Source organism: Corvus kubaryi, unplaced genomic scaffold (genome assembly GCF_017639235.1).
Source record: "Corvus kubaryi isolate FWS band 111438036 unplaced genomic scaffold, C.kubaryi_AGA036_p1.0 133, whole genome shotgun sequence".
NCBI lineage: Eukaryota > Metazoa > Chordata > Aves > Passeriformes > Corvidae > Corvus > Corvus kubaryi.
Window position 1 is genome coordinate 30,962,863 of NW_024580667.1, and position 25,394 is coordinate 30,988,256.

At 38.8% G+C, this 25,394-nt stretch overlaps 1 protein-coding gene across 1 annotated transcript; it reads left to right on the forward strand.

Annotated features, from left to right (window-relative positions):
- The first annotated feature begins 18 nt into the window (after positions 1-18).
- LOC121670972 (interleukin-5 receptor subunit alpha-like) lies at positions 19-24,890 on the forward strand. Its single transcript, XM_042042026.1, has 14 exons — positions 19-126; positions 2,379-2,508; positions 2,601-2,776; positions 3,425-3,564; positions 4,185-4,223; positions 4,903-5,044; positions 14,024-14,153; positions 14,245-14,420; positions 15,819-15,958; positions 20,562-20,600; positions 21,577-21,706; positions 22,960-23,056; positions 23,551-23,632; positions 24,443-24,890. The coding sequence occupies exons 1-14, from the start codon at positions 57-59 to the stop codon at positions 24,515-24,517; spliced, it is 1,566 nt and encodes a 521-aa protein (XP_041897960.1). The 5' UTR covers positions 19-56; the 3' UTR covers positions 24,518-24,890.
- Positions 24,891-25,394: the final 504 nt, after the last annotated feature.

A 25,394-nucleotide genomic window follows, 5' to 3' on the forward strand; every position in this document is an offset into this window, starting at 1 on the left:
TGATCAAATAATACAGGAGGCAGTTCAGAAGGAGGAGTGCAATACAGAGAAACCAGATGGTTTTTTGCATCACAGCTCACAGAAAAGAGAATATGGTCTTGCCATTTTTTAAAGAAATAAAGATAAGTAAGTGACAAATATGGAGGTTTTCAAATGGGGGTGGTTAAGCAAAAAGACACTAGAGCAATTTAGCTAGTCCTCAGTATAAACTGGAGGCAGAAAAATATCAGTGTCTCTTTGAAATAATTTAAGATAGAAGTCTCATGAAGACTTAGCTCTATTCCAGGTGTTGCTAAAAATAAAAAGGCATTGCTGACAGTGTTGGGTGAATGCAGTAGGCTCAAAAAAATACCTTACAGGAAGGGTAGTCATATTTATCTACTTTGCTAGATTTTTTTTTGGCATAACCACAGAAATGTGAATAAATAAAAAATGAAAAATAAATGCCCTCAAAACCTTGGAGAAAAGGTCTAGTCGGCAAAGTGTATAGGGAGACCCATATGTATTCACAGCATATGCTTGAATATTTCCTTTGTTTTTGGACAGTTCAACTGCTTGTTGGGCCACACATGAACCAGGTTGCAAACTGATTTTAAATCAGAATAACCCTTTTTTTCTTTAGACTTTCACCATTGCTAAAGGCTTGAGGAAGCTCACCTCTCCAAGACCCTTGCACAGCACCTGTGATCATACTTCAGACTGCTGCATTTACCTGGCAATTTCTTCATGGGAAGAAAAGTTCTCTATTTGTTTTGTAAATGAGGAAGTGAAGTACATAGATTTGGTTGGCCCTGGCTCATAAAGTGAATCTCTGGCAGACCAGAGAACTGATCCGAGCTCTCCATCACCTCATCACAGTACCATAATCACTAAACTCTCAAAAGTAGTTTTTTAAATATATAAACTTACACATAAATTGGATATAAACAACTCTATGCTGAGAGCTTTGATACCTCTAGGACTAAATATGGGTCAATATTTCTTACAACTACAGAAATAGCTTAGACAGCTCTTCTCTTAGTTGATAGCCCACACTGATGAGATTGTTCCACTGTTTCTGATAGAGGATACTAAGCCAGATGAAAAAAAACAACCAAAAAGAAAAAAACTGCTGAGAGGAGCATTAGTTGTAATGATGATCACTTGTTCAAAGCTACTCAGTACAGGGCCCCACAAGGAGTGGCACTACCACAGCCAGGGAGGCAGGATGGAATCAGGGAGGATCCATGAAGGATGGGAAAGGACAGGGCATGCTTAGGTCAATACTGCCGTTGAAAGAAATGCTGCTGAACCAAGCTCTTGAAAAAGTTTTAGTCTTCTTCTTGAAAGAGAGAAAGCTTTCCAGAAATCCAGGAGTACACTGACAACTTTCTTGTCTCTGGAAAAATTCCTCTTATTTCCAAAGATGTAAAAATCAAGTGTGGAGTTTTAAGGCTAACTAGAAAGGTACATGCAAAGCTTGTATGTGTGGTGCTTAAACTCGATTGGATTAGTCTTGGAAAGCTGTGGCCCAGTCCATCAATTCACAGTGGTAGTTGTTTAGGTACTGAATGTTCATCATTTCCTGTTGGAGGTCTCACCTTTTGATAGGGGAGAAACACACAAGGAATTAATTCAGATTGTGAGTACAGATTGTGAGTTAACTTAAGCAAGCCATAAACTTCTGCTTCAGTTTTGTCTTGATTTACACTAATTATATGGATATTCAGGCCTGTTTCTATCAAGTTCAGTGCTAATAAGATTCCCCCTAACCTTGAATCCAAAGTACTGGAAGAGATTAACAGCCAATTTCAATTCCTAATTGAAAAATATGTCATTCTCTCTTTGAAATTGCAACACTTCTGCAAGGACTAGCTTCAGGAAGCAGTCCCAGGGTTAGATTACAACCGTCCAGCCGTTGCACAGAAGCATGTGGTGAACATCTTAATTTAAATTACTAGTGCTTTATAACTAAGGGTCAGAGCACTTAAGCACAACAGAGAGAACTTTGCAACTTTGCTCATTGTCGTAGAATTTATATTCCATTGTCGACTGGGCCTCAGCTAAACAGGGGATCTAAACAAAGGACACCACAGTGACTGTGTCTGTTATTAACTTCCACTAAATCATCATGCTTGAGTTGATTAAAGGCTCAGTTAAATCCCAGTCACATCTATGGCTTCTGGAGCAATGATAGATAATCCTTATGGCTCAACACAAATAAAATCATTGCCCATCTTCAAGTACGGACAAAACTACAAGACCCAAGAAATATACAGTTGGATTTGCTAAGCAGATAGCTAAAAAATGCTAAATGACCTTGCAAAGATCTGTTTTATCTGAGCAGTTATTCAGTCTTTCTGCAGAGTGGACACGAGATATTCTTTCTGTGTTTGCAGACATGAATGGGACAGCCATTGAAAATTTTGTCTGTGTCATTTATAATGTTTCCTTCATGAACTGCACCTGGCATGTGGGCAGGACTGCTACAGAAGATACCCAGTACTTCCTGTACTGGAGGCCCTCGAAGTAAGTAGGTCTGCTTGAATCTTGGGAATTTTGATTTGTGGTTGGACATGTGATATTGTCAATTTTTAACTGATACAGTATTTCATGTAAAGGAAAGAAGATCTCACAGAATGCCAAAATTACATCAAAGATGATTGTGGAAGGCACACAGGTTGTCGATTCCAAAATGTGACAATAGAAAATAAGGATGCTTATTTCCTGGTAAATGGGTCTAGAAGTGGACAAAACATTCAGTCATATGAGAAGAAGATACTGCTGTACCGAATTGGTAAGGATTTTTTATTGATTGAATTTCCAGTTATATGTTAAAGGAATGAAGAAGTCATCCCTAGGAAAAAGCATGCATTTTAAAAATATTGCTCCTCATAATAGGTTTGGGGTTTTTTTCCTTTTTCTCAGCCCTGATGTCTGAAAAGTGTAAAGTATAAGAATGGACAAAAACTAATGAAAACAGAAACAATCTGGAATCATAGGTCAGAGAATTGTGAACACTTCAGTCAAATATTTATTCTCTGAAAGAAATGTGTCATCTATTAGAATTAACTAGCTAAGGATTCTTGAGTGGGACTGTCTAGATGTTGGTCTTATTATCTTGTAATTACGGTATTAAAAAATCTTAAACCCAAGAAACAAAACCAAACCTGCATAAATCATATGCTGAATTCAATAAAATCTAATAAACGGTTTGTGTTTTTTAATTTTCCTTATTGTTGCAGCTAGTGCTCTAGGCTCCTCAACTGAAATGTCAAATCAGGGAGTCCTGCTTCAGAATATAGGGAGAATATAGTAATTCTGCTATAGTAATTCTGCATTACATCTTTTTAGACAGTTGTTTGAACAACTACCTAAGTTTTTAAAATGGCAGAGTGAAGAGAGCTGTTACTAATCAATAGTATTTCTGATTATATTATTGTAGAAAAACTCACCCCTCCATTAAATGTCACAGTGAACTGTACAGAAGCTTCTCATAGATGTAGTATTTGGTGGCAACCACCTCGCACAAGTCATGTGAAAAGAAGAAGTTGTTTCAAGTATGAAATTGTCATAGAAAACAAGGTAAGAAAAATTATGACATTTAATAGCATTTTGTATGTCTCTATTTCCATACATAACACCATACAACCAGTACCCTGTTCTCATCCCCTTCTTTAATAACTTGGATGAATATGGAAAGTAATATTACAACCTTCAAAAATAAAGTTCAAAATATTTGTGGGAGCATTTGTGACCTTGTTGTTCCAACAGTAAAAAATAGAAATTAAAAAAAGAAAAAAGGAGACATAACATAGCTAAATTAAATGTTTAAGAATGCAAAAGATACACAGGCAAAAAAAAAAAAAATGGAAAAAACATTGTCTGAGTTTATTCGTAAATTTTAGATACTTTGTTTTAACAAGTAAAATGTAAAGATTTTGTCAACCTGAGCATTTTTTTGTTTAGTGCTTTAATACTCAATTCTGCAATCAAATTTAAACGGTACAATATTTCAGAGCATTATCAGGGAGGAAAAACCACTTAGAGGAAGAACAGCTTAATTTCACAGTCTTCAAAGGAAGGCATTTAAAATATTACATACACTTTTTTTTCTGAAAATCAAGCATTCATGAGAGAAGACTCTTTAGTATACAGTAATAAAAAGAATAATCTTAAAAATTAAACTTTTCTCTTGTTGCTAGGCTGATGCTGAGAAAAACACCAAAACCACATCTAAAACAGTAAGTCTGTATTAATGTAACATTTATGCTATATTGAAATTTCTTCTGTATCAGAGCATCCTCCAACCAAATTGGTTTGGTTTCACACTGCCTGTTTCAATGTGCTGCACATTCTCTTTATTGATAAGTTTTCTAAATCTGAAGTTTCAAAATGTTGTTTATAAAACATTGCACAAAAACACCTGCACATGTGGAGCTTGATATTGTTTCACAAAATCTTCCATTTTACATTCTTTTTTACTTCCTAGCAAATTCATATATATGTAAAAGTTGGGTCATGATTCTTTGTAACACTTAGACACAAAAAATGTGGAGAAATTTTTCTTTATTAATGCTCTGTGGAAAGGATTGAGACACAAGAGGTGAGAAAATATTACCTCACAGATTAAGCCAGTATAAAGATGGCACAAAAAAAAAGAGTGCCAGGTCTTTAGTGGAGTCTAAGGAGCCAAGAAGCATACGGCAAATTCGATCTTCATATTACCCAGTAATAAAAATGTTAGAACAAGAGGAATTAGGATGAAACAATCTAACTTATTAAGGGATATTTTTCTACTTGTGATTTCACTCTAGTCTGTACACAGAAAGATTATAGAAATGTGAAATGTAAAATGTAAAATTTTATCATAATTATATAAAAATAATACAAAAATTCTCATTCTACTTGTTTTGCATTTAGGAAGCAATCATTGAAAATAACTCCTACCTATATGAAAGCTTCAGCTCAGAAAAAAGGTACAGCGTCAAAATCAGAGCAACAGATGGGGGCCTTTGTTTAGTAAGCCCAGACTGGGGAGAGTGGAGCACCCCTGTGGAGTTTGGTAAGAGTAAAAATCCCTTCCTTGACCTAGCTCAGTAATTACCTGTCTGCCTTATTTTTTACTTCATGCTTACGGATGGAAACACATTGATTTGTTAGGACAAAGAGAGTCAAAGAATTGGCATGTCTCTTAATTTTAGGGAGCTCTCCAAGCATTCTTGGGAGACAGTGCTTCTTGCACTGGAATAGTGAACAAAGCAGACCTTTTTGAGGTCTGTTGCCAGCTGTTTTACTTTTTCCATCTTTACTCCTGACTTTATAAACTTCTTTTTCCTGCTGTTGCTCTCTGCCACCTTGGATACTTAAATACTGTGTAGGACTCAGTTCCTCAGGTCTTAAGTTACTGTAGACAGTCCACGTGCTGTCAGCCATCCTATTACTTCATGTGCTACAGAGCAGTGAGGTGCTAAGCTAAAGGAGTCATCCCTTCATACAGTGTTTGACACTCTGATGCAAAGCAGATTGCACATAGCTGTGCAATCTTTCATGACCTGTGATGCTAACCAGCACTTTGATGATTGCTTGATTTTCAGGAACACAACAACTTACATCTACTTCACCATACGTGCTATTTCTGATACCAGGGCTGGCAGCAGGTCTCACACTTTTTCTCTGCATGGCAGTGTAAGACTTATTTCTTGTGCAAATTTTTATTCTATAGTTGAAATAACACTTCTTCCCCCAACAGAAAATCTGTGGCTTCTTTTTAAAGGAGATAAGAGAGGGAGAAAATCGACACTGAGCTATACTAGGAATCATCTCCTGGATGTTCCTCAAGTGTGCTCTATACTTTTGATTCCAAACTTTCTTATCCACTTGGTTAATATAACTCAATGCTTTCCAATACCGGGACAAGGCCTTGTATCAGTACCACTTTCCTGCCATCAGATCCTGCAATGCAGATGGTTGGTACACGAAATTGTTTCCATGTTTTGATAATATTTCCCTTTCATATACTTAAAAAAACAGCTTCTTATGAGGCTTTAGTAAGTCATAAAATAAATTATTGTCATCCAAATTCTGAACAACAAAATTATAATATTGTAATCAGCCTACGTAATTCTTAGCTACTTTTGACGTAGAAGAATACTGCTTATCTTAGAGAAATAAAATAATACCTCAAAAGCATTATTATATAGTATGTGTTCATATCACATTATATAATATGTGTTGCATATTAACACATATAGTACGTGTTAATATGCAATATTAACATATTGCATGTTAAGTCTTTTCTTCACCAAACCTTTTTGTCACTGTAGAAGGGCTTATTTGAAAAGAACATCTGTTACTGTACCACAGCCAAAAGACCCATTCCATGAGCTCTCTCCAATGGACTTCCAGGTATGTTTTCTTTCCATTTGCCTGAAATTAAAAAATTTAGTTCCAAAGGTATGACCATAGTGTTAGAAAGATGCAGACAAGCAAGAATCAATTTTCTTTCTTTTTCTTGTTCTTAGGGTATGGAAAGAGAAGGTCGATATACAAGTAACTTGTCTGTTTTACTTTTTATGAAATAATTGTCATCTGTCTACCTGAAGCACTGGAGAAAATACAGTTTCACCCTGCTCTCCCTATAAGCCATATGCTATCACTAGAATAATGTTGGGTGTAAGTTTCTCAGCACAATAATAATGCAGAATCAGGCAGGGAGAGAAGGGACAAAGAAATCTACAGTAGTTTTTCCATAGCAGATATTTAGATCCATGATAGTATTTGGCAATGATGCTAAAGGAGAAAAAGTTTCTAGGGTATGGTGAGCAAGAAAGTGGAGCAGAGTGTTGAGAGGTGCTAACTTACACAGAACACTGGAATGACTCGTGAGAAGGAACAAACAGACAAACAGTGCAGGAACTTCCCTTCTAGAGAGCATATTGCAGTTTGCTGCAATTTTCAGTCTTTGGATTGGCAGCAGGCAGGTCTGGAAGCCAAAATTTGTCTGCAGGGACACACTGAATTTCTGGCGAGCCTTTATAAAATCTTTTACTTTCTCTTCCTTCATCATGTTAACTTTTCTGTTTTAAAAGATGAATTTTCCAGCTTTTTAGTAAAAATGTCTTTTGTTCCTCTTTGGGAACTATATGGAGAGAATATCTAGACGTGTTTACTTCGGTCTTCTAATTGACAGAGTCCTTCTATAGCTTCTACACAATAAATAACAACTCTGAATGACAGGAGATTCATAAATCATGACCTTGTGACTAATCTCATGCATCAAACCCTAAAAAAAATGTTATATTCTTCCTTTAATAGACAGAAGATATGGATCTATTAAAAAAGCAAGAAACTGAAGAAATAATAAGTCTTGAAGAAGTGATGGAATGCAAGTGAAATGAGCAACTTGATTTTTTTAAAGCATATATATCTTGTTGGCAAAAATTAACAAGGTTTTCATATTCTGTTACTCCTGGAAGCAGGGAGAAGAGTATTGACTGTAGAGGAAATTCCCCAAGAAATTATCTTTAAAAGCCTCTTTGTATTTGGTTGCATTTTCTATAAACATTTGAAGTTTGGACTTTTTCTGTTTTTTATTATGACAAATACTACAATATTTCAGAAAAAAAAATTCAGTATTGCTTTGGAAGTTATTATATTGGTTTTCAACATGATGCAAAAGAATAAGTAAGAACAACCAAACTTTAGGGTTTTATTCAGGATCTCCAGTGGTTTAGTGTCTCAAAAAAGGTACATCCATACTGCGATTGTGATCAGGAATAAAATTTGACATCTGTTTGAAGGCCCACTGTATGAAAACCAGCCAAGATCAAGCCTGTTAAGAAACATCACTTGCTCATACAAAATGACTACTATTAAAGATCATCTCTTCATATCTGTGTTAGATGAAAAAATTACTTAATATATGATTGCTAACAGGTAGCAGATGTATATGTGTATATGTATTGAGTGGGAAATGTTGGAAATTGAACATTTGAACTCTGCAGCAGAAGCCTGTCACTTGCTAACTGCAAGTGGTTCCGGCCGGTTATGTGTTTTTATAACACCTGGATGAAGCAGAAGTATCACAGCCTGAATCTTCCAATTAATAAGGAGATATGAGAGAAACCTCTCAATTTAGAGGCTAATCACATATTTTGACCTTCCATTTGCTTGAAATTGAATATGAGTCAGTGGTGCCCTGACAGCCAGGAGGGCCAACCTTGTCCTGTGGCACAGCATCACCAGCCGGGTAAGGGAGGGGATTGTCCTGATCTTCTCTGCACTGGGGTGGCCTCACCCCGATTCCTGTGTGCAGTTTTTGGTGCCACAACACAATAAAGATATAAAGCCATTAGAAAGTTCCCAAAGAAGGGCCACAAAAACGGTGAAGGGCCTTCACCGTGTTTGTTAAGATGGGAAGGTGTATGAGAAGCGGCTTGAGGTGACTTGGTCTGTTCAGCCCGGAGGAGACTGAGAGGACACATCATTGCAGTTACAACTTCCTTGTGAGGAGAAATAGAGGCAGAGGCACTGATTTCTTCTCTTTGGTGACCAGTGACAGGACCCAAGGGAATGGCCTGAAGCTGTGTCAGGGGAGGTTTATGTTGGGTATTAGGAAAAAGTTCTTCCCCAGAGGGTGGATGTGCACAGGAACAGGCTCCCCAGGGAAGTGGTCACAGCACCAGCCTGACAGAGTTCAGGAAGCATTTGGACAACACTCTCAGGCCCATGGTGTGACTCTTGGGGCCAAGAGTTGGACTCATTGATCCTTGTGTGTCATTTCCAACTCAGGTTATTCTATGATTCTATAATTCCATCAAGTCTCAGGATGGTTAAAGTCATCTCAAGTAGCTGAAATCCTATCATGGAAAATAAAGTCCTCTCAGTAATAAAATTCCACTAGACTAGGTTACCATCAAGAGAACATCTTTGAAACTAAATTTTTCTATGGTTCTGTGTTTCTAAATGAGCTTTCGATAAAAATTTATTCTGAATGCCTCAGGGAGACGGTTCCTCGTGGGACCATCTCTCCAGACCGGTTATGGTTTCCTGGGTCTGAGCTACAGACTCCGCACCAGCTACCACAAAAATTTATTTTGAATGTCTTTTTAAAACAGTGCCAGAGAAGGATCCTTCTACTTGAGTTAGTATTGCCAAAAGAGAAAAGCACCTGCATTAAATGTGGATAACTAAAGCCAACACTTACTTTAATCTAAGGACAATTAAACAGATACAGTCTACTGGATCCTCTCCATCCTGCTTCACTTAGAGTTGATCATGCCCATTGAGGCACCCCTTACATACCCACTGCTTTCACTGTGGAAGCTGCTGAGACAGCAAAGTCATTTAAGAAAACTTGTTCACTATCAGCACACTAATGAGAAGACCATAAATCATATCCAGGAAACAGCGGAGATGGTAGTAGGAGTGGGACTAAGATATCACTTTCCCATCCCTAGGCAAAGACCCCAAAGTCAGTGGAAAAGGATGGTCAGGCTTTACAACCTTTTAACTAAGTGGCTTGGATGCTCACACAGGAAGAAGTCCTTTATTCTGGTCACCTATGGCTGTTCCTCTGTTCTGTGCTAAAAACTAGAAAGATCTTGCTCCAAGGAAAAAATTGAGGATCTTGTTTACCATTTGTATTTTTGTGATATACACATAAACTGTAACACACCAGTACAGCAAAACACCCAGACGGTTCTTGTGAACACTCCTGTTTTAGTTGGAGCAATAAACTATTCTTCAACTTTTTGTGATTTTTGAGAAAATTTGGGTTTGATCCTGTTTCTGCAATGACTTTACTCCCATTAGAGCCAAAAGTCTGTAAACAGCCCTAGTGTCTCTGTCCAGGTTTCTCTTCTCTCCTTTACTCTTTCTCTTTCTCTTCCTCTTTTCTTCTCATTTTGCTTCCAACTCCTGGGTCATAGCAAGGCCACTCAACACTAGTTTTCTGGCCTCTGAAAGATGACAGACTTTGCTACCCTCAGTAGCACCATCTTTGCTTGGGAATTTTTAAAATGTTTTTGATTTGTTTGCATTTTTGAAAGCCTTAGGTAAGGAGTTGCCCTAAATATAGACAAGAAGTCCCCTGGGTAGAACAGTTCCCTTTTCTGCAAAAACACCACTGTCCTTGTGGGCTGTTTGGATTGTTTTGCTGCAGTATGTTCCAGTTTAAAAACAAAGTACCCAAATCCAAAAAAGACAAGCTCTAGTCTTCCTCATTGTGTTTCAGAGATACATAATCTGACAGAGCACACAAAAACACACTGCTTCCCCTCTGCCTTCTCTGCAGGCTCAAGAGATCTTCAGAGTGGAAGCATGGACAGGTAGGCAAACAAAAATTCTGACTTCCTTCATTTTCCACAGTCCCATTTGGCTCTCCATGGCATTTCTTACAGCTCTGATTTTATTACTTGGGTACTTGTCACTACCCTACTCCAGGAAATGCAGTGTGTTACGACCACGAAATTGAGTGCTCATCTTCCAAAGATGAGGACACAATAAATGCGGCGTTTTTCATTCTTTGTGATCAGAAGTCCTTTCCTCTGTCTATACAGCACAGTGAATGTTCAAAAAATTGCCTACATGGTTATGTATGGAATTTATTTAATCTGGAAGTACAGTGATACTTCTGAAAATGGACTTCTTTTACCTCTGAATGACTACCATGGGCTCAGACCTGATGTCCAAGCTTTCAGTTGCTTTGTCTGTTGACATCTATAAAGTGATAGGGTAGTCATAGTGATTCTTACCAAAATGAGCTGCTTATTTGACTAAACATGCTTTTTGGTAGAATATCCACTTACACCTATATGGTCGTCATTCCCACTCTTTTTTTCATAACTATGCTTCAGAAAAACTTTGTCATACTGTTATTCTCTACTAGCATATGAAGAGAGTCAATGTCCATGAATTGGTCCTTATAAAGCCACCATTGCCTTAGATCTTTACCTCTGAAACCACAAAAGACCAGGCCATGCTCTGTTGATTCTCTCGTGATTCTTGATTCTGTGGACAACTGGAGTTTTTTAAGTTCTGGATGCTCAAAGGGAGTTGCTCATCTCCCCAGCTAACACCGAGTTATTAACAGATGTGATCAAATGCGTGAACACAACCATTGAGTGCCACTTAATGCATTGGTTCTTTTTTCATGCCTTGCTCTATGCTTTTAGTACTGCATGTGAGCAGAAGTGTGGTAGGTTCTTTTTCTTTTTTTTTTTTTTTTGCTAGAAAATATTTTTGCAGACAAAAAGTTTCCAGTAGGATGAGTAGACTTACTTCACTACACCTGTGCATTTTATGCTACATGAGTTGAGGAGAAAAAAGCAGGTCAGATGTCCTCTTTGTGGTGTTGGCTGGCCTCAGTGACAACTCAGTATAACTACTATTGACAATCAATGTAAGAGAATGAAACCAGAAAATAACTGTCCACTTCGAGTTCATCAGTCACCAATCTCTAGCCAGAATCCAGGAAGCAGAAATGCTCATGAGCCCAGGCATTTCTGGGTCTCTAGAAAGTAAGCCCTCTTTGTCTCCAAGGAAAGTCAGCACTGCACTACCTTCAGCTTCCTCCCTTGGAAATAACTGTATCCTAGTTATGTAAGAATAGCTGATATATAAGAACTACTGCTCACATGGTTAAATCATTCCATATGTCAATAAAAAAAGCTCTAGGATAGGAACGACCATGGGATTTTGATAAAGGCAATTCCTGGAACATCCAGGAAAACTGTTGGGCAGCAGATGAATTTTTCCAAATATAGTAGCCAAGAAATGGGAGTGGTAGAGAAGTACATGGACTGTTCTCTTTCCTACAGGTTTTTAACTCCAAGCAGAAAGGATCTGCCTGTTCTTAAGAGGAAAATGTTGAAATATCTTGGTATTTGAAAAATGTCATATTTTCTTGTGATGCTTCAATTTCAATGTGAAGAAATAAAATTACTTTACATGGATTTTAAATCTCCATATTAAGCAAACTACATTGTCTTCTGTGAAACAAAGGCTTTCAGGGTATAAGGGAGGTTTTGATGTTTTATACTGTTTATAATAACCCTCTTCTTTAGAAAATGTATGGTTGTGACCCGAGAAGGTAACAAATGCTCAACAGAATGGGCCTGGAATGGCTATTTGTATTTGGATGCTTACTACCTACAATTTTTTTCTGTTTCAGTGGTGGTTTGTGGTTTGGCTATTTTCACCCTAGGAGAAATGGACTGAGGACAAGCCCACCTTTTGATAGTGATATATCTTATCTGAAGACATCATACCCAAGATTTGAAATCCCCTTTTTCCATCTGCTTTAAGAACATTTACAGTTTGCATTGTCATCTCCCTGAGAACCCCCCCAGGCCTGCTTACCCCTGCCCAACCCCCAGAGCTTCCCTCACCCTGCCCAGAGCCCAGAACCCCACATCAGTCCCTGGATCCATCAGCCCCTGCCCAGTGATACCACAGCAGGGCCAGTCTCTGGGTTCCCACAGCCCTGCCCTGCCCGAACATGGGCCCTGCCAAGCTGGGCCCACCCTCAGGCCCATGACCCTTCCCAGTCCCCAAGAAGGTTCCTGGTGGTCAGGGTTGGGGTTGCCCTGGGTCCCCAGTTGCCCTGATCTGGACTGGAGTTGGGGTGGGCTGGGACTGCCAGGCCTTGCCCCGATGCCTTCCATGGAGAAACCCCATCCTCCATCCCCCAGAGATGACTTGTATAGAGAAATGCTTTGTACTTCTCAGTATTGTTTAGAGCTAGAGAGAAATACCTGTAAAAGTAAATATTTTTATGCACTTGCTGGATTCCCAAGCACCAGCATGCTCTGGTGCAATGAAAAGAGAAATTTAACCAGCTAACTTCTTGTTCGTGTTAAAAGTACTCCCGGGTTGGGCAATTACAAAAATTTGCTATGAATCAGTGGGGAAGTGATGAACATTTATTTTGCAACACTTCCGATGTTAAGACGGTTCCCCAAAACACAAGCAGCAAGGGAGACAGCCCTATTTATAGTTATACAGCCTTTTAAAATATAGTATTTCCATCTTCTCTGAACCTGAAGACTATAATAGATAAACAAGGTAAAGACATTTTGAAATAGAAGGTAGGTCCATCTTTTTCTTTCCAACTGTTTTGTTTGCTGAGGTATTTACTGAGTCTCCAGGAAGTCCAGGACTGGAGGGGTCATGTCCCAGACAAAAATCTAAAAAGCTGTCAGAGGAATATATGGAACTAAGTTGAATGAAGATTTTTTTGCAAATAAAGTACCTGCAGCATGCTAAGAAAGAACCTAGACAAAATTTTGATTTTTTACTGGGTTTGATACTGAATTTTTAAAAGTGAGAGACTGTTCCTCAGTCATAGAATCATATTCACAGAATGATTTATGTTGGAGAGGACCAAACCCTCCATGGACATGTTCCAGTAGACCTGGTCGCTGAATGTCCCATCCAACCCGGCCTCAAACACTTCCAAGGATGGCGCATCCAAACTTCTCTGGGCAACCTGTTCCATTGCCTCACTGCCCTCACAGTAAAGCTTTGTATCTGACCTACATCCTTAAAAGCACAAGAACTAACACCCTCAGCAAACTTACCATATTCAACATTGGGTAACTTGAGTTGATGGATATTGCTGTGACCTATTTTGATATTTTCTGCTTGCAGCTGTTTACCCACCTGCCTGACATCTATTCATCCTAAACTTTATATATAGGAGATAGAAGAACAATCTTTAGAACTTAAAATGCTGTCACCCTGTATGTCAATGTATGTCCATAAAGTTTATGCAATACTTCTGAGATCACCAGCTTTTGTTTCACACAAATTGTTTTGTTGCAGCTATAATACTATCTTTGGAGGATTTATACATAAAAAATTTCTTCATTGAATCTTTCAGGGCAAATATCTTTCATTGTTAGCAAACAAAATGAAATAAGTCTTTCCTAAACTGAGCAATAACTAGCTGGAGTCTAACGTACCTAAGTGTGTGCCATGATCCTCCAGCTTGAAGGAGTCACATGATTTTTCCTCATCATGGATATTCCTGTGTTTGCAGGCATGAATGGGTCGGCCATTGAAAACTTCTCCTGTGTGATTTATAACATTTTCCTCATGAACTGCACTTGGCAGGCAGGAAGGCATGCTCCAGCAGATACACAGTATTTTCTCTACTGGCAGAATTCAAGGTAAGTAAATCTGCTTGAGCCAGGGAATTCTGAATTCTCATTCACCACATCACAGTGCCCATGTTTAACTAAAATACTTTGCTGTATGCAGAGATGAAGAGGAGATGGAATGTGAGCTTTACATTAAAGATGAAAATGGCAGAAATATGGGATGTATCTTCCAAAATGTGAGCATAGGGACTGAAAAAGCTTACTTCCTGGTGAATGGGTCTAGCAAAGACTCCCTGATCCAGTTCTATGATGAGTACATTGACCTGTATAAAATTGGTAAGTAAATAGTTTATTTTGGCTTTATTTTAATTATTGTATTAAAATAGTAGAGCATTTATCCCTGAGAAGGAATCATGTACCCTGTCTTATCTAGAGTTGAGAGTAAGAGACTGTGGCCTTCTCAAGAAAACCTATTCCTGAAGCAGAAGACAAAGAGGGGAGTCAAACAGGAAAGCTCCACAGCTGCATTCTGTCTCAGATTCTTTAGCAATCTTCCCTTATGGTATTTAGGTTTTTCTCAAGCAAGGTCCACAAAACTTAACAAACTGTACTTTTCCCTGCTGTCCTTTCAGTGATGGCCAAACACCTTTCAACAGAGGAGAGGGGAGACTTTTTAGAAGTTTATCTGAGCACTGATTTCTGCTTTTCATTACCAATGGGGATGACATACAGGACACCATACCCTGGAGTAAATGAATTAAGATACATACAACATACCTTATGCACATGGTGCTGTACTTGAAAGCCTCCTGTGCAGTTACTTTTACTGTGGCAAATTCTCGTTGGAAATGTCACACTGGTTTTGGTATTGCGTTAAAAAAATGCACAAAAAAGGCTTCATTCTATAAGAAGAAATTGACCTGTAACATCACTCATGGCAGATAAAACAAGATTGTTCTTAGACCAAGTAGCCCATCAAAAATAGGCCAGGCCTGTCCCTAAAGACAGTAGTGTAAAGCAGTAGTGTAGCTGATATTAAACTTTCCTCTATCAGCCTTTTGTCACCCTTTCTGCCATGAGTGACTGTCTTTTGCTGTTCCATTAATCATGTCATTGGCAATGATCAAAAGATAAAGGTCCTCATAATTTTGCTTACATCTGTGAAGTGAAGGGAGATATATGAAGAAGTTGGCTAGGCTGTTAAAAATGGAGTGTCTTTCTTAAACTTGTATGGCTACTTTTGCAAGGAGGGAATAAACTGCAAAGTTCACAACAGACTGAAAGCAACACCTTCGTGTCACAGAAACATCATGAGGAGGCTTAGAGAAAAAAAGATCTTTGAATTTCGTACTTTAGGGATAGCAGCAGCTATAATAATATAATATAATAATATAATAATATTACTCTGCAGTAATAAACATCATCTTAGAAAGAAGACAGTACTTTATCTTATTCATCTAGAAAAGTAAATGGAGGGGGAGTTGTGTCTTCGTATTCTCCTATATTATGTTCCCTGTCTTAGTCCCTTTTTTTTCTCATCCTGTGTACATGGTTTAGAAAACTTTTGTCTTTCAACTATTTCTAATTGGTCCTAAGAAAAATAGATATGAACTAGCATCTTTCTTCATAGAGTGTTACTTGCAATTTCACTCTCTTTCATAAAATCAAAAAGAGATCAAGGGATTTTTTTTTAAAAAAAGTGAATTATTTCAATTCTTGATTATATAATTTCAGAAAAGCTCATGCCTCCATCAGATATCACAGTCAACTGTGATGAAATGAAAAATGATTGCATTATTCAATGGCAACGACCACAAATAAGTCATTCTAACAAAGGCAAGTGTTTTAAATATGAAATCAACATAAAGTACAAGGTAAGAATGTCCTCACACAATATTAATTCATATGTTTGCATTTAGCAATGCACATGGGTGGAAAGAAAATCAGTCTCTCTTCTATGATGTAGCCTTCCCCATACATAGCATCTTATTCCTTTGTGACTGCACTTTTCAGGTCCATACCAAATCCTGCTATGCCATACTGCCCCATTTTTTTTTTTTTTAAATCCCTGCTCCCTTGAGTAAGATGCTGCTGGAGATACACTGGATGACTGAGACAGTCCCAGAGGAGAAGCATGGTAAATCAAGATTCAAACATATCACAGCTTTGTGACAGCAGTCAGAAAAGGCACTTCTTACACTAAAACCTGTTGGAGTTGTCCTGGGTTGGACTATTTCCAGTGGAGACTGGATCTCTGTGGAAGGGCAGAGCTGGGTTTTAAATAGTGAAAAGAGAACTGTACATTCACTTAACAAGTTTGAGTTAATGGAAGTGAATGAAATTTCTCCATAAATGAAACACAAATAGCTTATCGATATATAAGCATCATACCTGTTGGTCCAGAAGTTGAAGATTTGCAACGATAAACAAATGGAAAATAGATGTGAGAGAAAGCAGAAAGGCCGCGTAATTAAGGACAGGTTAGTGAGGGTATGACCTTGACTTCACAAGTCTTCGGGCAGCAATAGGGAAGGAATGAGGCTGCCGTGTTCCAAGAGTAGATGTAAACCACTGTGGCAGAATTGCATCAAAAGGCCACAGGGTGGCAGATAGAGACTACAAAGGAAAAATCCTACTGAACTACAACCGGATTTGGCCACCCACTTAGTGGCTGATTGAAGGCATTCCCTAGGTTTCTGAAATTCGGAATTTCTTAGTCTGGATTGGACTTGCTATTTCACGGATGAATTTTTTTGCAAGCCAAACTATCTGCCATGAAACAGCATTACTTCTCTGAATCACTTGGCTGTTTTAACAAAGAAACCTTACTGAAAACTCTGTGTGACATTGGAATAAAAGTCTATTGCAGTAAAACAATACATTTTTAGTAACTTTAATATATGTAATATCCATTTTATAAAGAATACTCAATTCACACCTTGTCTGAATTTTCTAGTTTTTTTTCCTAATCATTAGTGGTTTTCACCTACCTAATTATGTCAAAGTCCAGCATTATTCCAGCAACTGAGCAGTGTAGGCTCCCTTGAGACTTAAAAGATGCAACTATAATCATATCTTTGGAGGATTTAGCCATAAAAAATTCTTCTGCCAAATTCATTTCTTTATCACTGCCAGATCTAAACTTGCGGGTTTTTACCAATACACTATGAGCAACAAATGCTGTACTGCAGTCAGCCTTTAAACTTTACTTTTCACAATTGAAATTTCTTGCATTGGGAGCAAACAAAAAAAAAATTTAAAAAGGATAAAAACATGAATAACATAATTTCAATCACATTTTTTCATGTTTGAAAAAAATGTTTCTTCTTCAGTAGTGTTTCTTGTTAAAGCTTTATGGATTAGGATATCTGAGAAAACCAAAGGCAAAGGCTTAGCAACGAAAACCGAGCTAAAAAGGCACCAAATACCTCTACCTCCCCTATGTTCTTTGTCACTAGGTTCTCCCAATTCAGTGAGCAATAGGCCTGCTTTCTTCTTAACCTCTCTTGTTGTCAATGAACTCATCAAAAACTTTCTTGTAATCACCTCCCTTGCTAGTCTTGACTCCAGCTAAGCTTTGTCTTTCCTGACTCCATTCCTGCATTTGCAGATGATGTTGTTGTATTCCTCCCAAATCCCTTCTTCTACGTTTTGTACAATTCCTTTTTGTCTCTGAGTTCAGACTCAGTCTTCATGTCCTGTCATGCTAACCTGTCACACTTGCTTGATTTTCTGCACACCAGAATGGACCATTCAGGTCTGTCCAGAGAAGGGCAGTGAAGCTGGTGAAGAGTCTGGAACATAGGTTTTATGAGGAGCAGCTGAGGGAGCTGGGGTTGTTTAGCTTGGAGGAAAGGAGGCTCAGGGTAGTCTACATCCACCTGAAGAGACATTGTAGCAGCTGGGAGTCAGTCTCTTCTCCCAACAAACAAACCACAGGACAGCAGGAGATGGCCTCAAAGTTGCACTAGTGGCGATTTAGATCAAATATTAGGGTGGTTAGGCATTTGAGCAAGCTGTTCAGGAAAGTGATGGCATCACCATCCCTTGAAGCACTCCAAAAAACATGTGGCTGTTTGTTCAGTCCAGGTGTCAGGATCAGACTGGCCTCCACCAGTTGCTGTGCCTGCCCGGACTCAAGCAGCATCCGATACACCAGCATGGAGCAATGGTCAGAAGACTTTCATTACCTCAGCATCCCAGCAAAGGTTCCCAAGTAGTTTCCTGAGTGAGGTAAAGGGGCAAGTGAAGAAATCCCAGGCACTGTAGAGCAGCAGCCCTTGGCAGAGGACAATGGGCTTGAGTTTATGAGATACCTCATGAGCACCAAGTGTGATGCCTACATGAATAACCTTGTGAGTTGTCACACAAAAAGCGCATGGCTGATTAGGGTAGAGCACATAATACGGAACAAGTTTTGGGAAAATCCAGCCAAAGGCAACATAAGTAACAATATTTATTGCAATGTAGAATAGTGATCTTAACAAAGCGTAAAGGGTTTCATGATAAGCATAATGTGGGTTATTGCTATGCTTCCATCACCTATCCCCTTGTCATTCTTACACATTTAAACCTGCAATGTGGCACTTGCAGACATGGTTTAATTGTGAACATGGCAGTGCTGGGTTAATGGTTGTACTCAATGATCTTAGAGGTCTTTTCCAAGCTAAACAATTCTATGATTCCATGATTCCTGTGCTCTGAGGAGGTTGTCCTTGTAGATCAACCAGTAGCTTGGCCCTCGGGGGCACTTTCCCTTGAGTACCAAGGCCTCTGACTATGCAGTTTCCTGTAGAGAGTCTCATCTGCTTTTTCTTGATCATGAGATCTGGAACAAGAACCTACTACATTTACACCTCTGGTGGTCTGTCCTCTGATGCCTTCTCTTACTGGCTCATTATTTATCCCCAGACAGAGCTCTATGCATACAAGGAACTCCTTTACACACAGTAGAAGGACCGGGTTACCAAGCCTGTTTGCAAGGACACAGTCACCATCCTTGGTTCGATGCATCCCATGCCTGTCCAGTAGCCCCCATTTCTCAAAAAGGATCCCAAGGTCATAGAAGACAAAGCCCTGCCTGTGACAGCAGTTACTCAGCCAGGTGTTGACCTGTTGAATGACTGCAATTCTGCTCAAGGCTTTCCCTCTCACTGGAAGGCCTGAAGAGACACCATCTAGACTTCCTGCCCTTCGCCATCCCCCCAGTGCTCTGTAATCACCCTTGAAATCTTCCAGGTTACCCCTGGGCCTATAAAGAAGAACAAAAAGGGGTTCATTGGCCAGATATTTCTCCTAGATTGATCCCTGTGCAAAATTATCTTGATTGCAGATACTAGGTGTCCTGGACAGCAGGTTGCTTTATAAAGTTTTAGAGTGGTTTGGGTTGGAAGTGTCCTCAAAGACTATCTAGTTCCAATCCCCCTGCCATGTCAGGGACACCTTTCACTGCACCAAGTTACTCAGAGCCTCATCCAACCTGGCCTTGAACACTTCCATGGATGGGGCATCCACAGTTTCTCTGGCCAGTCTGATCCAGCTCCTCGCCACCAGCACAGTAAAGAATTTCTTCCTAATACCTAATCTAAACCTACCCTCCTTCAGTTTAAGGCCAATCCCTCATGTGCTATTAATACTTACCCTTGTGAAAAGTCCCTCTCCAGCTTTCCTGTAAGACCCTTTAGGTACTGGAAGCTGCTGTAACCTCTCCCCAGAGCATTTTGTTCTCCAGGCTGAACACCCTCATGTTCAGATGCCACAGGAGCATGCATGCAATTATTTGAAAAAATAAGTCTGGATTAATTGAATTTTGTTTTAAAATGGTGTATTGCAAAATAATTACAAAAATATATAACTAGTAGTCTAATGGAGATGATATAGTCTGGAGTCAGTTGTGTGTGGTCAGTAAATTATGTGGTAGTTATTCAGAAAAGATGAGCAAATTGTATTGTCTGTCAAAAATGTAGTGGAGGGCAGCCTAAAATACTTGTGAATCCATGCCAGTACCAAATACTTTCATCTAAAAGAAAACAGTATTTACATAGTATTTGCAATTACATACAGTGACACTTATTGTAAAATTAAAACATTAGATGTAAACTAAAAAGTTTATTTCACAGATTTTTTTTAATCATCTTTTTCTCCTCCCTGGTGTGTGTAAGAATAAACTTATCATTTCCATTCAGGTCAGGCTCAGTTGCATTCCAGTTTAATCACCAGTCTGAAATAAAATTTATATCTCAACTGCAATGATAAGGAAAACAAATATCTTTCCATAGCAGAATTAATCGGCATTGTAGATGAATTAGATATTAGATACTAAATGTTAGAGAAATCATTAGTTCTTCTGAACAAACCATAAAGTACATAAGAAAGAGAATGCAGAAAAATGGGACAGTATATAAAAATTAATTGAAACATAAAACAAGCAATGATAAAAATTAAGTTAGTTGCGTTTCTTTTTCTCTCATTTTACAGGATAATCCTAAAGGAAAACCCATATATACTTCTATACAAGTGAGTCTGTTTGTTCTATTAATTAGCAATACATGTTCATTTCATTGTCAACTGTGAAAAGTAAATAGTATGCAAATACCTTTAAATCAGTATGTCCTCAGTGTCCTATGCTTTATGGGATCCTTATTTATAGATTTCATGAATGTGTCAAACTGCTAAATCATCATGGCATATGTAATTTATTATACATTCAAGGGCAGAACTTTATTGTTTTGCTGTAAGTATTTCGAAAACTCTTCCACTTTTCATTATATTGTCCACTCTCCCTCTCAAATATTGGGAACAGAGTTTGAAGTTACACATCACTGACAGCAGAGAAAAGATAAAGCATCTCCTAGGAATTTAATTTTATTTATGAAAAACATAGACCACAAAAGTCCTTTTAGGATGGAGGCTGTCATCCAGGTATGCCACACCTCCTTTTAATCAGTGCAGCTTGCACGTCCCACCTCTATGCAAAAGTCTCCAAGAGCAAGAGTATTGCAGTAAATTCTGGTAACACTAATTATTGCAATCTTTTACTTATTTTACAGTTTGGCTGGAAAGTTATGCTTTGTCTGAAAAGTCATAATGCAAAGACTGAGGCAGGTGCACAGACACCTTCCTCAAATCACTCAGTGCTAGCAGTACTGACATGAGATGGTTCAAGACCTTTTTCTACCTCTCTAAGTGCTGTGGGAAATTATCAATGAAACAAATTGTATCATAAGAAATCATAGGTTATACTTTTACAGTGTAAAAGATGAAATGCTTCTAAATGTAAAAAGTTTAGCAAGTGTCAGGTTATTTTTGAGATACACATTTGGGTAAATATATAAATAATAATGATGATTTTTTTTTCCTCTGGAACAGCAACCTACTTTAATAAACAATGCTTTCATAGCCTCTTAAAAGTTTCACTGGTAAATGGCACATGTATATTTTCGACACCTAGGCATGGAACAAAGAGAACAATTCAGTTTTCTGTTTTCTTTAGGAAGGGGTAAATAGTCACACATTTCCAAGATCTAACATAAGAAAGAAGTATCTCTTGAAAATGAGAGCAGCTGGCAGTGCCTGCCTTGTGAACCCAGCCTGGGGGGAATGGAGTGCACCTGTTGAGTTTGGTAAGAACAAATCTATGCCCTGGGCTACTCTTCCCCCAGCGATGTCCTGTCTACCTCACACATTGCCATGCACATATGGACACACAGATGTACAAAGGATTGGCAAACTTTTTGGTTCACACCAGGCTACAGAGAAGAGCAGGAAGAGACTTTATAGATTTCTTAACATTTTAACACTGGAAATAACATTAAAAAGTTATACATTTGCAGCTGTAGTGAGCTCCTGCTTACTGCAAGGGGTGTACAAATAGGATCAATGTTATTCCTTCCCTTCAGACATTTCTGCTGAAGTGATAAATTACAGAGTTCATTTCATACCAAGCAAAACCTTTCAGACTGACATTCACCACAGTCAGTCAGCACAGTAGACGTTTGGCACAACATGAAGTTCAAAAAGTTCAAGGCACTGCACCTGGGTTCAGGGCAACCACTGGTATCAGTATGGGCTGGGGGATGAAAGAATTGACAGTAGCTTTGCTGAGAAGGACTTAGGGGTGCCGGTAGATGGCAGGTTGGACATGACCCCACAAGGTGTACTTGCAGCCCAGAAAGCCAAACCTGTCCTGGGCTGCATCAAAAGCAGGGTGGCCAGCAGGGCAAGAGAGGGGATTCTGCCTCTCTACTCTGCTCTGGTGAGACCCCACCTGCAGTGCTGCATCCAGCTCTGGGGTCCTCAGCATGGCAAGAACATGGATTTGTTGGAGTGAGTCCACATGAGGGTCACAAGAAGGATCAGAGGGCTGGAACACCTCTTGAAGTCTAAGAGAGTTTGGGTTGTTCAACCTGGAAAAGAGAAGGCTCCAGAGACACCCTCTTGCAGTCCTCCAGTACTAAAGGGACTACAAGAGACCTGAAGAGAGACTTTGTGCAAGGTCATGTCGTGATTGTTCAAGAGGGAATGGCTTTAAAATTACAGAGTGTAGACTTAGATTAGATTTTAGGAAGAAATTCTTCACCATGAGGGTCATAAGGCACTGGCACAGGTTGTCTAGAGAGACTGTGGATGCTGCATCCCTGAAAGTGTTCAAAGCCAGGTTGGGGCTCAAGCTGGTCTAGTGGAAGCTGTCCCTGCCTATGGCAGAGTGGCTGGAATCAGATGATCTTTAAAGGTCACTTCCAACCCAAGTCATTCTGTGTACTGGAATTCTATGATCTATTCCTCGTATAAAAGCAACAACAACAATAACAACAACTATTATTATTCATAATAACAATAACAATAACAATAATAATAATAAATGTTTCTCCTTCAGGAAATGAAGAAATTATATATTCTTCAGTATGGATTTTACTTGTGGTAGCAGTTGTGACACCCTTAATTGCAATCATCACAGTTTTGTTCTGCAAAAGGTAAACTTAATTTATGCATTTATTTTATTTTCTGTGGGTGTGTGTAACACCTGTAGTGCTTAAACAAATAAGGTGTAGGTGTCTCTGTAGGATACATAAAATAAACCACATGTGAAACAGAAACAGAAAGGATGTTCTATGATATGATGCACTTTGCATGGAAATATACAGTAATTCAGAAAAGATACTGCTCTCTCAACTTGTTAAAATTTTTCCCCCACTTTTCACTGTTTGTAATGACATAGGACAAATTCCTTTTTCTTTCAGTGAAGGAATTTTACTACTAGTAAATCTTGAATCAAAAATGAATCTATTACCATCCAAATTATTAATGTTTTCCTGATATGTGTTCATTCTGTGTTGAGATTATGTATATTTTTCAGTTCACTTCTAAGACTGAAGAGGAAGATAAGAGCTGCTTCAAGGGTGCAATGGTTTTGTCACATTACAGTTATTCGATTTTAATTTTGTATTCAATACCCTTTGATTTCCAGGACTGGCTGTTGGAAGGCAGCATTTCCACAGATCCCAGGACCAAAACCTGCTTTTTTGACACTGGGTGATACAAACCTAGAGGTATGTTCTCTTTCTATTTTTATATCAAATGTGTGAAATACGTACAAAGCTCTACTGGATGAATTTTTAAATGATAAGGTACTTATTACAAAGGATCACTCTTCTTTTTGCCATATCCTGAAGAATTACAAAGTAAAATCAGCAGGCAAGTTTGTTAAGGGAAGTCAAACGTAGTGCTCTTCCGGAATCACGAGGTTTCTCCCATTCCAGTCTCACAGGTGCACAGGTTGATGGTCCCATTGGTAGACTCAGGCAGCAGGAAGGGCTGTTCACTTTCCCAACACGAGGCACAGACATGAACAATGACACAACAGAGCACAGTGAGGCAGCCGGACACAAAACCAGCACAGCTGCCTCTACCAGCACCACAGCAACACCATCAGCAATCTCATAATTAGAGTCCCAGACATCACAGCCCTCTTGCCACTCTCCAGCTGAGCAGGGCTGAATTTGCCAGTGAGACGAGTACACCTCCTTGCTCTCTTAATTTACAACCACCATAGAGTTCCTCACATCTGATCCTGGTGTCTGAGCCCTGTGTCCCCCCCACCAGGTCCCACCCTCCAAGCTGCCACCTTGAATCCCTCCAGGTGCACACCTCTCCTTCTTACCCACTAGCAAGTCATACACACAGGATAGAAAAAAAGGTGATGCAGAAAACGGTTCAAAATAGGGTTTTGTAAGGAAACAGGACAGACTGTGGTGGTGACACATAGCAAAAACAGGTGAAATACTTTCAGAATTGTGCATAAGTAGATGCTAACCTAACATTATGTATAAGACTGATGGAAGTTTTTATTTTCCTTTCAGCTGATGGAGAACAAAATTCAGTCAATAACATCTGAAAACGAAGAGATAGTATTAGTTGCTGACATTGTGAGATAACCAAGAAAAATGGAGGGGCCTGAAAGTGCATTTCTTAGACAACTCTATATTCCTGTGGAAAGTCTGGAATAATACATTGGCTTTCTCCACTTTCTTCTTTTTCTTGTATAGAACAGTGATGCAACCAAGAGAGAATGATATCTCACATGCAATCTTTCTAAATGCCATTGTATTTGCTTATAGCTTTGGCTAATTTTAAGTGTTTGGGTAAGCTGTCCCTATTGGATATCTTCTGTTTTGTAAATAATATGGAAATATTTCATTCAAGAAGTTTTATTTATATTTTGATCTTAAGGAAAAATGATTGGTTTTCTGTCTCATATTAAAAATATTAATAATTAATTTATTGAGATGAATACAATTAAAAAAATTCTGATGCCTGAATTCCATTGTTCTACTGTCAAAAATGGGTCAATTCATGCTAGAAGTTTCTTTGGAGCTCTTCAAGTACACATGGACAACTAGAAAATTGAGATTGGCTCAGATTTTCACACGACATTTGAACATTGATATTTCATTATTAGACTAGTTTTATAATGATACTAGACATTTGATTATTAGACTAGACATTCCCAGGACTATTTTCTTGCACAGAGGCCAATTTACTTGTAAGAGTCCAGACACGCTTTCTTAAACCCCTAAATAAGGTGGACACATGCAAACTACCTTTAGAAATTAGCCCTGGCCTGAGCTAACCTCTGGACTATGTCCAGGAGTTGTTCAGCACATTGCTTGTAAATCCTGGCCAAACTAGCGCTGGGAACAGTTGTTCCTGGATGTGTTCCAGTGCTGGGGAGCCTTCCAGAGCTGTACTTTCTCCAGCTTATACAGTAGCTGAACACAAACAGCTCTTGGCACACTTCTGCCTTTGGCACAG

Coding starts and splice junctions, on each gene's coding strand:
- LOC121670972 (XM_042042026.1), top strand. CDS start 57: ATGGTTTTTTGCATCACAGCTCACAGAAAAGAGAATATGGTCTTGCCA. Junction 2,509..2,600: donor CTGTACTGGAGGCCCTCGAA/GTAAGTAGGTCT, acceptor TTTCATGTAAAG/GAAAGAAGATCTCACAGAAT. Junction 23,633..24,442: donor TGGGTGATACAAACCTAGAG/GTATGTTCTCTT, acceptor TTTTCCTTTCAG/CTGATGGAGAACAAAATTCA.